At 38.8% G+C, this 13018-nt stretch overlaps 2 protein-coding genes across 2 annotated transcripts in view; one reads left to right on the top strand and one right to left on the bottom strand.

The window, feature by feature from the left end:
* The window catches only part of syf2 (SYF2 pre-mRNA-splicing factor), a 9597-nt gene extending 2799 nt beyond the window's left edge, over positions 1 to 6798 (top strand). The window contains exons 4-7 of the mRNA XM_055656323.1: positions 570 to 687; positions 1331 to 1421; positions 4379 to 4477; positions 5990 to 6798. Of these exons, the coding sequence (XP_055512298.1) occupies positions 570 to 687; positions 1331 to 1421; positions 4379 to 4477; positions 5990 to 6155 (474 nt within the window). The 3' untranslated portion in view covers positions 6156 to 6798. The remainder of the gene's footprint in view (positions 1 to 569; positions 688 to 1330; positions 1422 to 4378; positions 4478 to 5989) is intronic.
* Positions 6799 to 12228: 5430 nt separating this feature from the next.
* rsrp1 (arginine/serine-rich protein 1) overlaps positions 12229 to 13018 on the bottom strand; it is a 238176-nt gene continuing 237386 nt past the window's right edge. Inside the window, exon 7 of the mRNA XM_055656330.1 lies at positions 12229 to 12752. Coding sequence (XP_055512305.1) covers positions 12606 to 12752 — 147 coding nt within the window. The 3' untranslated portion in view covers positions 12229 to 12605. The remainder of the gene's footprint in view (positions 12753 to 13018) is intronic.

The following is a 13018-nucleotide window of genomic DNA, read 5'->3' on the forward strand; positions in this document are numbered from 1 at the left end:
CTCCAACAGCATCTTCCCAAACCCATGATCTCTTCCAAAACCATAATCTGTGTATTCCCCTTCATTTGCACACCGTTCCAACTTGTGAACATATGAGGCTTCACTGGATCCAAGTCATTGAATTCCCGTCCCAAAAACATTGTGGGAGCATCATAAGCAGGTGCAGTTCTCAGGTAAGGCAGCTCACATCCACCCTTTTCCAAACATGCGGTGCTGGCTTGAAGGGCCGAATGGCCGCCTCCTGCACTTAGTTTCTAAATAAGGGCAAGTATTAACATGTCCTTGCTGGTATTACCCAGATCCCAAAGAATGAATACTTTTTTTTTAAATGCAATCTTGCACCAAAGATTGTTACTATCTGTTTCAGCAAATAAGGTGAAATTAAATTAGGATCTTTACATTATTCAGAAGAGAAAGTCCATTATTTAATTTGCATGTAATTCCAGTATATTTTTCACTCGTAATGTATTGGAACATATTTGTTTGGATCTCAGTGGAACAGATCCTGAAGAAGTGTGTTTTATAATTCTGGAGCTGTGATTCCTATTTGTGGTTTCTTAACCTTGCAGGAGTGTCTAGAAAAGGGAGAAGATTATGAACGAGTTAAGCTATTAGAAATTAGTGCTGATGATGCAGAGCGGTGGGAGCGAAAGAAAAAAAGGAAAAATGCAGATCCTGGATTTTCAGGTATTAGGTCTTTTAATATCTAATCACTTGTTATAAATTCAATAAATGTGTGTTGCGCATCAGTCTATTGTACCATCATATTAAAAATACCAATTTATCTGAATTACCTAATTTACGTGATTGCAAGTGTGGATGAGGTACGGGAATTGTGGCTGCTGCATGTTTTTGGCTGCCGTCTCTAAGCAACATGTTTCAAAGGATCAATGTAATTAGAACGGTCAAATTGGAAGGTGTTATATGTGCCAGAAGGTAACTTATTGTTTAATGAATGGACGAGAAAGTGAGATAACATCAAACAAGTGTGAATTTGGGGTGGATTCGGTGGGCGGAAGGGCCCAAATCCATGCTGTATCTCTAAAACTAAATTTATGTACTATAATTTGAACATTTTAAGCCTTTTACCAGACCAAACATTTTCACAGCTGAAGGAAAAGGAACATACCATTTTTAATTATAATATGTACATGGTTTATTTCGAAACAAAGGTGATTATAATTCTGATTCGGATTCAGATTCAGATTCAATTTTAATTGTCATTGTCAGTGTACAGTACAGAGACAACAAAATGCATTGAGACAACGAAATGAAAGTTAAGATAATGATGTTAAGATATTTGTTAAATGTTTTCACATTTTTGTTTCAGATTTTGCAGCTGCTCAGTTCCGGCAGTATCAAAGATTAGTGAAGCAGATTAAACCAGACATGGAGCAATATGTGAAGCAAAGGGATGATACGTGAGTTGCTTCTAAATAACATAATTTTCGATCTTTATTCTATTCTGAGTGCTAGGTTGAAAATGGCATTAGAATGGCACCAGTAGTTTAAAAAAAAAAAAAAAAAAGATTGTTAACACAAAAGATTGCATACATTTAATAGGAAGTTTCATAGATACTGACACAGGGATCTACCCTGCACTTTTTAATACATCGTTGGTTTTGTACACCTTTATCAGGATAAAATGTCTCTAGCCACTTGGAGGCAGCTCTCCGTGTTAGATTTGGTATTGATAAGAAGTACAAATGCAGTTAACACCATAAAGGTTTGTGAATATTAATCTAGTAGTGTCATGATCCAGTTCGAGATGCTGTTGAAAAGGGATAAAGGTCAAACAACTGCAAAGATTTTAGATTGAGATATGAATAATTTCCAGATAGTTCACTGACTGCATTCAGTTCATCGATTCTGTCTGTTGCCACATCAAAGAATTCTATCAAATTGGTTAAACACGATTTGGCCTTCACAAATTGGTGCTGGCATGCATCAATTAATCCACTTTTCTCCAGGTGACATTTAATCCTGTACCAGATCAATATTTCTAAAAGACTTCCAACCACTGAGGTTAAACTGACTGGCATGTAGGTGCTAGGATTATCCTTACTTAGAACAAGGATTCAACACTCAATCCTCTGTCACCATCCTTGTATCAAAGAACATTGATTAGTGCCCCTGGATTTCCTTCCATCCTTCCTATCATAATTCCAGCCAACTTTTCTAATGCCATCAATTTCTGATATATTTGGTATCTCAACCATTTCCTTCACTATTACTTTGGTAGCACCTTCTTCCCTAGTGAAGACAACAAAGTATTTATTTGAATGCTTGGCCTACATGTGAAAATACCAATTTTATTTTTGATAGACTCGATTCTTCCATGTATTACCCTTTGTTTTCCATTTATGTGCCAATAGAAAACTTGGATCCACATTTATCTTGCAACTAATCTCTTCTCTCTTCCTGTCCTTGCCTCTCAATTTGATTTTCACTGATTTTTTTGTAATTAGCCTGGTATTTACAACCCAACATGTCTTAAGCAGTCCTTTGTTTTGCTCTATCATCCTCTGTATCTCATTCATCATCCCAGAAGCACTGGATTCATTAGGTTTTTGCTTGCTCCTGTAGGAATGTGCTTCAACAGTTTGCTGGGCAGGCCAGGACTTTATTCCATAGACCTCAGGGGGATAAGGGGTAATCTTATAAAGGTGTATAAATTCACGATAGGAATAGTTGGGGTGAGTCTTTTTTCCAAGGTAAGGAAAGGAAGGACTAGAGGGCGTAAGTTTAAAATGAGAGGAGAAAGATTCAATAGAAACCTGATTGGGCAATTTCTTTACACACAGGTTGATGGGTATATGGCACCACCTGCCAGATGAAGTAGTTGAGGCAGATGCAATAACAACATTTAAAATACATGTGTCCAGGTACTTGGCCCGACATGGGCAAATGGAACATACTTGGAAGGGTCATCTTGGTTGGAATGGATGAGTTGGACCAAAGGGGCTATTTTTGTACTGTATGATTCCGTAACTCTTAACTGGAAGCAGTTTTATTTCAATATTGCCTATCAATCATCTGTTCAAATTTATCAGAGGTGATTCACATTCTCCCCATTGTGGCCTCTGCTCAATCATTTTTATTCCAGTTTGCTGATTCTCCTTTTCTGTATCCAACCTTAATTTTACTATAATAGTTACCTCCTAAACATTCCTCTTTGGAAACCTGGTGCACTTGACCCACCTCATTCCCATGAGTCAAATCTAGCAAATGCCCCAGCTTCTTCCCTGAACCAATTGTCAGAATAAAAATACATCTGACAATTATGGAAATATTAAATATGGATCTAAATCTTAGAAGTGCAAATGGAAGAAATTGGGTGGTTGATGTAGATGGCAGCTAAATGGATCAAAGATATGTAGGAGATCAAAACAGAGTGACACACTAAGATGTTACATAGTCAGGTGAGTAAAGTTCAAGGGTGAGAATTTGGAATATAAAGCATTGTGGGCTGCAGTGATGGCGGAGGAAAATAGGAGCTAATATTAGTTAGCTCATTTACAGAGGTTAAAGAAATATTTATTCAAGTAAATAAAGGTAAGACATGAACACATATTTTGGTGATCAGGACTGTAATATCAGGAAAACATATCTGCCAGGTTTCAGTGATAGGAGCATCAACCAGCGGTGCTTGTAGGAGCCATTTATGCTTGTTAGTTACTGTTAGTCTATTATAGTATTTTGAGTAGATATTTCTTGCTGTACCATTTTGAACGCTTTGGGGTGGGATTTACGTGGATGAGCGTGACTTACATTGAACTAAGCGATACGACGGGTGGTCAGAGCTGGCTCGCGAAGAGAAGACACAGGTTTTACCAGTTGAGATAGTAAGAACAGACAGTTCGGATAGTAAGAACGGAAAGCTACAATTTGTATGAGATGCTTCTTATATTTACAACCAATAAAGAATAAACTAAAGTGGAAATAACGACTGGAAGATTAGTTTTTGTTATTGTACTGCGTAAATTCGATCCACTCCTCCTTGCCAGCGTAGTAGACAATGGAAACATTTGAAATTGCCATTACAGTGCTAATTGCCCTTTTTTCTCAGTGGGCCTTCTGAGTAATAATATGGAAAGTAAATGTATTATATTTAACTGTGAAGGTATTACACGAATGCCACAGGTTCAAATATCATTAATCCAAACACAACTATATCTGCGGTGAGTTTTCTTTTTAGAGTATAGTTTTTCCCTTCTCAGGACCAATCTTCACTTTGTATTAGGGTTGATAGACTTAAAGAACATATCCTTCAGATCTCGGGCCAATTACTGATAACATTATTGACTTTCCTATCAATATTGCAAATATATAGCATTTCTACCCTGCTAAGCGTTTTTTATGCATTTTCTATTGACAGAGGAGAAGAATTTTATGCAACTGCAAATAGTCTATTGCATGGCACACATGTTCCCACCAAGGAAGGAGTGGACAGACTAGTGGCAGATGTTGATAAACAGTAAGTGTTTTCTTTTCAGAATACTGAATGAGGTGTACCAAAAAAGAGCAGAGAAATTTGTCTTGCAGAAGGGGTACAACTGTAAACCTATATTTCACTATACACAGCTGATAGAAGCCTAGTTACCTTACAAAAACTGGAAACTTAATGAAATTCGTTTTAATTATTCAGCACATTGTGTCACTAATTTTGCAGTGTTTCTAGTAACTATTAAACAGATGGGTCTGTTTTACCAGAACAATATTAAGTAATTTCAGGTGTTCGGTATAAAATTGCGCATTTTTAAATTGCATTTTAAGAAGCTGCTCGGGGTTAATGGCAGCTTTGGTTATAAGTTGGTGACTTACCTGTTTTTCTGGATGAATCTCAATTCTTAAGTTACTGTGGTTTGTAATCATTGAGGAAAATGCATCAAATGTCTGGTCAGGCCCTCTGGGGGTGTTGGATGGTTCTGAATGATGGAATTATTTTCTGATGCCAGGAATGGCATCCAAAACTCTGGAAAAGAGCTAATTCCCCATCTTGCCTCGGTGACAGCTGTCAGGAAATAAATCCATTCAATACGTTATCCAAGTAAGTCATTTCCAGGCAGGAAACCTAACGTGCTGAGTCTCTTTGAGTTTGGTACTGAACTGGAACAAATGGGGTTGGTCTTTTACAGTATCATTAAGAGGAGGACTTTTCCCGAGACTGACAGCTCCTGCTGCAACCTATTTTACCCTTTAGGGTTCTAATTACTGACACCTCAAGGGCTGAGCAAGCTGTCAGGATATAAGGCAATATGATATACCGCAGAGTACCTCTAAAGTTTGAGTAATTGTCAGACGCTATTGGGTTCTACAGTGGGATACTATAGAATCCAGTCCCTATGTAACCCACTATGTAGTGAGATTGGTCATTATTTAAATATTAATATCTAAATACATCAAGAATATACTGTCTTTGTCATTATCAATTATCTGTTTCTAATTGGAAGCACAAATTAGGCTGGAAATTGTAGCTAAATTGGTTGCACTCTCAAATTGGGGTCAAAAGGTTGTGGGTGGAAGTTACATTGTCGAGACTTGAACATGAAATCTAGGCTGATGTTTCAGTTCATTAATGTAGGAGCGTTGCACAGTCAGTGTGATATCTTGTGGGGTAGGACATTAAGCCAATATCCTGACTGCCTCTCTGGATATTTCAAAAAGGATTATTTTGTTCTGCTTATTATTTATCCCCCAATGAACAGTGCAGAAAAAGTTGGACCAGATTCTGAATTTCTGCCATCTGCTGTTCATGAAGAAATGGCGGGACTTCATGACAAAATGTGTAAGTCAGTACTGACACCAGAAGGTATTAAGTTGGGGGACCAGAAGCACTTTCAACAATGACTAGCTTCAACAAGTGCTTCATTGGCTGTGAAGTGTTTGTACGTGTTCTGAAGTGGACATGATAATCAATGGGTAAATGCAAGACGTTTATGTTGTTTGGGTTGTAAACAGCAGTGTAAATTTTGAATTCCTTTTTCAGAATTGAGAAGCGTGCCAAGTATAGCAGACGACGGCGTTACAATGATGATGCTGATATTGACTATATTAATGAGAGAAATGCCAACTTCAACAAGAAGGCCGAACGCTTCTATGGAAAATATACTGCAGAGATCAAGCAGAATTTGGAGAGGGGGACAGCTGTTTAACATGCTTTCCCTACAGCTTCAAATGGTCAACAGTGCGGAAATCTGGACAAGTGTTATACCTTTGTACTACGTCAATGTGGTTTTCAGCTGGTGCTGCAGAATCTTTCATGCATTTATAATCAATAAGGGATCAATTTCTTATAGAAATACTGTCACATAATGGTGCAATATGCTTTTCAATTGCTGATAAGGTTTATAAATTGCTATGTTTTATAAGATCCATCCAGGCTCCATGTAGATTTTTTGGGGGGAAGCAACTACCAGCGATCGTGTAACTTCAGTTCATTTGATGCTAACACGTAGTCAAACGTTTCTCAAAGATTTAAGTTTCACTGCTCAGAGCTAACATTTTTATCATTAAATCTTTTTAATTCAAACATTCACAAACATAAACAAATACAAGATGTTCTTTGTTTATTTATTGTGCAGGTTGGTAATTTGCAGGTTGCTAATCTGATTATGGTATCTGTGAAAGATTTTAATCAGCTAGTAAATTGATTATTTGGACTGCTAAAGCTGTTTTCTTTTCTTTGTATTTATTCACTGTAAACAGCTTGTGTAAGTTGTATAGCTAAAATGAGCTTCATGTTAAAATGTTCTATGTTTATAAGCTCTTTGCCATTAAAAGTAGTTGCAACAAATATACCAATTTGTAATTCTTTGAAACTGAATACGGACAATATAAGTTAATTTGTCAGTGACAATTTAATTTGTTCCTTGTAGAACTGCTATTCAACTCTGCAACCACATCATAAAGGTTCAATGCATATGGTGTTTGTTTCTCGTAACTTTGAAATTCAAATGCACCTGCCACGTAAAGTTGGATTATGGATGACAATCGGCGTACAATGAGACGAGACCAGGAGTGTGCCCTTGAGGAGATTTGGGGTGGGGCTATGGTAGGACCAGCAGAATGCTCTCGAATAACTTTTAACAGGGCGTGGAGTTATTAGTTTAGTGATACAGCGCGGAAACTGGCCCTTCGGCTCACCGAGTCCACACCGACCAGCGATCCCGCACTTTAACACTATCCTACGCACACGATGCATAATTTAAAATTATACCAAGCCAATTAACCTACACACCCATACATCTTTGGAGTGCGGGAGGAAGCCGAAGGTCTTGGAAAAAATGCACGTGGTGACGGGGAGGACATACAAACTGTACAGACAGCACCTGTAGTCGTGATCAAACCTGGAGTGCTGTAAGGCAGCAACTCTATTGCTGTGCCGTCCTGGAAATGGAATGGAACAGAGAACCAGGAGAATACTTTCAAGGATTGGGGAAGAATATGAGTTGTAACTTTCTCACACAAAGGGTGGTGTTTGTATGAAAGAAGCTACCAGAGGTAGTTGCGGCTGGGACCATCCCAACGTTTAAGAAACAGTTAGGTACATGGATAGGACAGGTTTGGAGGGATATGGACCAAACCCAGGCAGGTGGGACTAGTGTAGCTGGGACATGTTGGCCGGTTTGGCTAAGTTGGGCTGAAGGGCCCGTTTCTACACTGTATGATGTAGATTGGGTAGATAGAAACGTTTCCCCATAGCAGAGGTGTCTAAGAGGGCTTGGGTTTAAGGTGAGTAGTAGTAAGTTTGGCGAAATCTAAGCAATAATTCATGTTGAGAGTGGTGGCAATCTGGAACGCAGAGCCCAAGAGTGTGGTAGAGACAAGTACTCTTACAATATTCAGCAAATGGATGAGCACTTGAGCTGCTGAGACATAGCAAGTTATGGACCAAGAGCTGTTAAGCAGCCTATGATCGACATACAGTAAGACATGGTGGGCCAAAGGGCCTGTTTCTTAGCTTTATGACATTTTGACAATGTAATAAAGCACCATGAAATCATTTAAATTGTACTTTCCATGAGTTGATTGGAGTCCATTAATTTTTTTAATCTGATTTCCAATGAATAGATTACATTTCAAAACCAAGTGGAACGATCCTTGCATCTTTGTAAACTGTTGCTGCCATCTGGTGGGAATGCAAGGTGCTCCTCCTTGGATAGTTGCAGACAAAGGAAGCTGTCTGCCAAAAGCAATGCTCAACTTTGTAACTAATGCTGAAGCAGCAAAATCATAATTTCAGAAAATAGAGCAGCACTGCTGGCCTCAATCACTCCCAGACACACAGTTAGAGATATATTTCAGAATTGTTAATCCATTAATTAAATAGCATTGTCAAACCATGAGCTAAAATCGCTCTGCTAAAGTCATGTCAACAAATTTAGGGCAGCAGACAGCATTGTGGTAATAATGTAATAAGAAAGAACTGCAGATGCTGTTTATACCAATGATGGACACAATATGCTGCAGTAACTCCGCAGGCCAGGCAGCATCTCTGGAGAAAATAGATGAGTGACATTTTGGGTTGAGCCCTCATTTTCTCCAGAGGTGCTACCTGACCCACCGAGTTCCTCCAGTATGTTGTGTCTATCATTGTGGTAATTATACATTTACCCAAACACCTACAATGAGAACAATCTGCATGGAGGCTGGATGTTAGTGGAATGCATGATACAGATGCCTTCATAAATCACCTGAACAGGGGAAAATAAATGTGAGTAGCATTGGCCATTTCTTACTCAGGGATGCATAAGCATCTCTGGGACAAGGTAATAGACAGTGCCTTGGACTTTTCACAATGCTACCCCCATGAGACTGGAAATTTGTATTCCAAACTACACTCCCATAAAATGTTGGTGTATTTTTAATCAACATAGTGTTTTGATGATGGTAGCTGTTGGTGGTGGGGGAGGCAATGTTTGGTGGGATGATAAGGGCACAGCAGGGGCAAACAGTATGCCTGAAATTCACTAAGAAATGTCACCGGCAACTCAAACATCTGTGCTGCTGCTGCAGCAGCAGCAGCAGCAAGTGGCAGAGACAAGTATTATTTTGGGAAATTTGTTTATCTGGTTTCAATGTTAGGGGGTTTTGATGAAGCCAAATGAAAACTAGCTGTAACAGGACAAACCTCAAGTTTTTCCATGCATAAGTGGTCCAGGAACAAATCACTCATAGCATGGAAGCAGGATCTTCCAGCCAACTATCACATCCACTTACACCAATCGATTTTAATTCTGCCCGTAATCCCATCAACTCACGTCAGACTCCACCACCTTCACACAAGGAGCAATTATAGTCGCCAATTAACCAATGCACATACCAGGGGCAATTACACTTATCGATCAACCAACCAATGTACATGTTCGGGTTGTGGTTTGAAACCAAAACACAGAGAGGAAACCTATGTTGTCAGGGAGAACAAGTGCAATCTCCACAGATAGCACCCGAGATTACCCCCTTCAGGTTGCTGGCACTGAGAGGCAGGATCCCAACTTGTAAAGGTACACTATTCTAGAACTTAAGCAAGCCACATTGACCTGCCGTTTGTGCTGATCAAATGTCTTAATTGGTGAATGTGAAGATACTGTGGAGAAACCAGAATTATCCAGCTACTGATCCAAGTTCCACTTATGCAAGATGTGTTATGCTTGCATACGCACATCTCATTGAAGATTAATGCAAAATTTCCCTGTTATTGAATGGAATGCATGCCAAGGCTTCTTTCTGGATTGTCTGACAAGAAACATACTCAAAAGACTGCAAATGCTGGAACCTCGAGCAATAATGAGCTGGAGGAACTCAACGGGTCAAGTAGCATCTATGGATGGAAATAAATTGTTGCATTTCAGGTCAAAAACCTGCTTCCAGACAAGGCCTTGGACAAGAGCTCGAGGTGATTGACGGACCAGGGAGGGTGAAGGATGATAAAGCCAGAGAGGGGAGGGATGGAGCTGGGAGACCAAGGCAAGTAGATGATGGATGAAAGTAGATAGGAGAAACAAAAAAAGGGGGGGGGGTAAGAGAAATAAGCCAGAGGAGGGGAGGGTGAGTGTGGAGGGCAACGGTGAGGCCACTGGAAGCAGCAACAAAGGTGATTATGAGACGTATTAGGGGAGAGACAAATGGCAGATGGAACCACATCCAGATGGGGCAAGGGGAAACCTGCCAGTGAAGTGTGTGTGTGGGATGCAACAAGAGGTAGAGGTAGAGACTGGAGGGAAGATTAGTAAGTTTAGTTTATTGTCATGTGTACCTTGACAATAAACTTCCCTCCAGTCTCAAGATGACCTAAAATTGGAAAGTTCAATATTTGTACAGTTGGGTTGAAAACTGCCAAGACATAAATGAAGTGTTGTTCCTCTAATTTATATTGGTCTTCACTCCGGCAGTCAAGGCCCAGGATGGACAGATTAACATAGTAATGCCAACGGGAATTGAAATGTCATGCAAGAGCTTGGAATGGTCAATGTGGACAGAATATTGTGATTCATGTTAAAATAAACCATCAGCATCCTTCAAATCAACCCCTTCAAACATCAGTTCCTGTATAGTTAAAACAATGTTTTGTAGTTTAAGAAGGAACTGCAGATGCTGGAAAATCAAAGGTACACAAAAAAGCTGGAGAAACTCAGCGGGAGCAGCAGCATCTATGAAGCAAAGGAAATAGGCAACGTTTCGGGCCGAAACCCTTCTTGTTTTGTAGTTATTCAAATCACTTTCATTTCTACAAGGTTGACAGTTCAATACAATGGATTAGTGCGTTTATATCGTTAGAGACAGTGCATGGTGTATTGGGGGCAGGGAGGTGATGGGGGTGGGGTGAAAAGAATGTTTTTCTGGCAACACTTTAACCATATAACAATTACAGCACGGAAACAGGCCATCTCGGCCCTACATGTCCGTGCCAAACAACTTTTTTCCCTTAGTCCCACCTGCCTGCACTCATACCATAACCCTCCATTCCCTTCTCATCCATATGCCTATCCAATTTATTTTTAAATGATACCAATGAACCTGCCGACACCACTTCCACTGGAAGCTCATTCCACACCACTACCACTCTCTGAGTAAAGAAGTTCCCCCTCATGTTACCCCTAAACTTCTGTCCCTTAATTCTGAAGTCATGTCCTCTTGTTTGAATCTTCCCTATTCTCAAAGGGAAAAGCTTGTCCACATCAACTCTGTCTATCCCTCTCATCATTTTAAAGACCTCTATCAAGTCCCCCCTTAATCTTCTGCGCTCCAGAGAATAAAGACCCAACTTTTACAATGTTATTCTGAGATATTCCTGATCTTGCTTCAACACTTTTGGACAGACAAAGCTTTCAGGTACTGGAGAGCATATACAACTTTGCCATCACATAGAATACATGATTCTTTATTTAATGTCCTGTTCATTAAATTACAACATTCACACTAAATTTCAAACTAATCAATATTATCCCAACAAATTCAGATCTCCAAACTAATCCTCGATCGTGTAATCCACATGTACTTCATCCTGTCCAATTTTAACGGCAGATTTGTCAGCTTATTTTTTTTACTGCACTTTATTAGCATTTCCTCCGAATCAATATAAAATCTCAAACTCCATCCACAACCACCAAATACAAATAGAAAATGCCATGATCTGCTCTTCTCTGCCTTGATGACTATTTGACAAAAAACCCAATATTTAAAGTTTGTTGAAATGACAACTATTCGTGATAATGGTTTTCATATGGCCAGCTAGAGACTGCTATCATTTAAGACCTTTGTGTACCAGTTCTGTTTTAGGTTTCCTTTGAACAGTTCACAATATGCAAGTGAAATTAAGCTTTTGGAAAAGCACTGAAAGACTTAAAACGTGACTGCAGAATTAATTCAGCCCACACCTAGGTGTAAGTAATTGGTGAGAATGGATTTCAACAGACAGAAATGTAGGATGGAATTTGTAGTGTCATCTACTTCATTTGAATATTGTCAGCCTTGGAGAAATTCAACAAAAGGCTCCATATTACAATGTGAATGTTCATGGACAGTTTAGAAATGTGTATGAAATCGATGCCATGAAATTGAGATAATTGCCCATCATAAATAAATGTGCAGTGATTTCACAATATGGGTAGCAGCAACCTTAAAGTTTATCATGTCATATCGGAAAAATCTTAAACCTGACATTCAAATACTACTTTGTAGATTGTAATTACCAAATTCATGGAAAAGAATTCAAGAAACACAAAATCATATTTACAAATCTTTATTGAATTCTGAAAAAACGACACAATTACAATATTTCTTCGCATAAACAAAGCCTAATCCAAAATTTTGGTAAATTACATCTACCTGCAAAACAGCATGGTTTTTTTAGAAGACTGACATTGGGCATAAATCTATCACAGCCTAAGCATTGCTCAACATCTCTGTTAACATGTGTTAGTCCAAATAAATCCTTAATAATTGTACAAAACTATAAATTCCTCCAAAGTCTCCAATTTATGATGAACATTTAACAAAGCGAGCCGAGACTTCTCATAAATTTCTGCCAAGCAATATAGTGCTGGCTTAAAGTAATTTATTACAAATACATTTGAAATTGTTTTGTATATCCTTCTAAGCCTTCACCGTGTTTGTGTTTTATCACCATTCTTGCGACCACTTTGTACCAGCACCCATTGTCCATATGGGCCTCCTTTCCGCTTATTCTCAGGTGATCCTTTAATCGGGCCACTTGATGACTTGTGATTCAAAGGTTTTGCCACTGCATTCTGTGAAATAATGAGGGGTTAAATGTGAGTAAATGTCAAAGGCCATTGTACCCGTCTGAATTTAATAGTTAATTATAATTTTTAAAAATAAAAACAAGTTTGCCAGCTTTACTCCAGAACCAAAGGTTAATTTTAGCTAGTTGTACTACAACAGACAGAAAGGTGAGAATTGCACAAGTATAAAATTACATCATAGTAGTTGTAGAAGCCATTTATGCTTAGGCTAACTACTGTTGGCATTTTATATTATTTTGTCTCGATATATC

Source organism: Leucoraja erinacea, chromosome 26 (assembly GCF_028641065.1).
Source record: "Leucoraja erinacea ecotype New England chromosome 26, Leri_hhj_1, whole genome shotgun sequence".
In the NCBI taxonomy this organism is placed as follows: Eukaryota; Metazoa; Chordata; class Chondrichthyes; order Rajiformes; family Rajidae; genus Leucoraja; species Leucoraja erinaceus.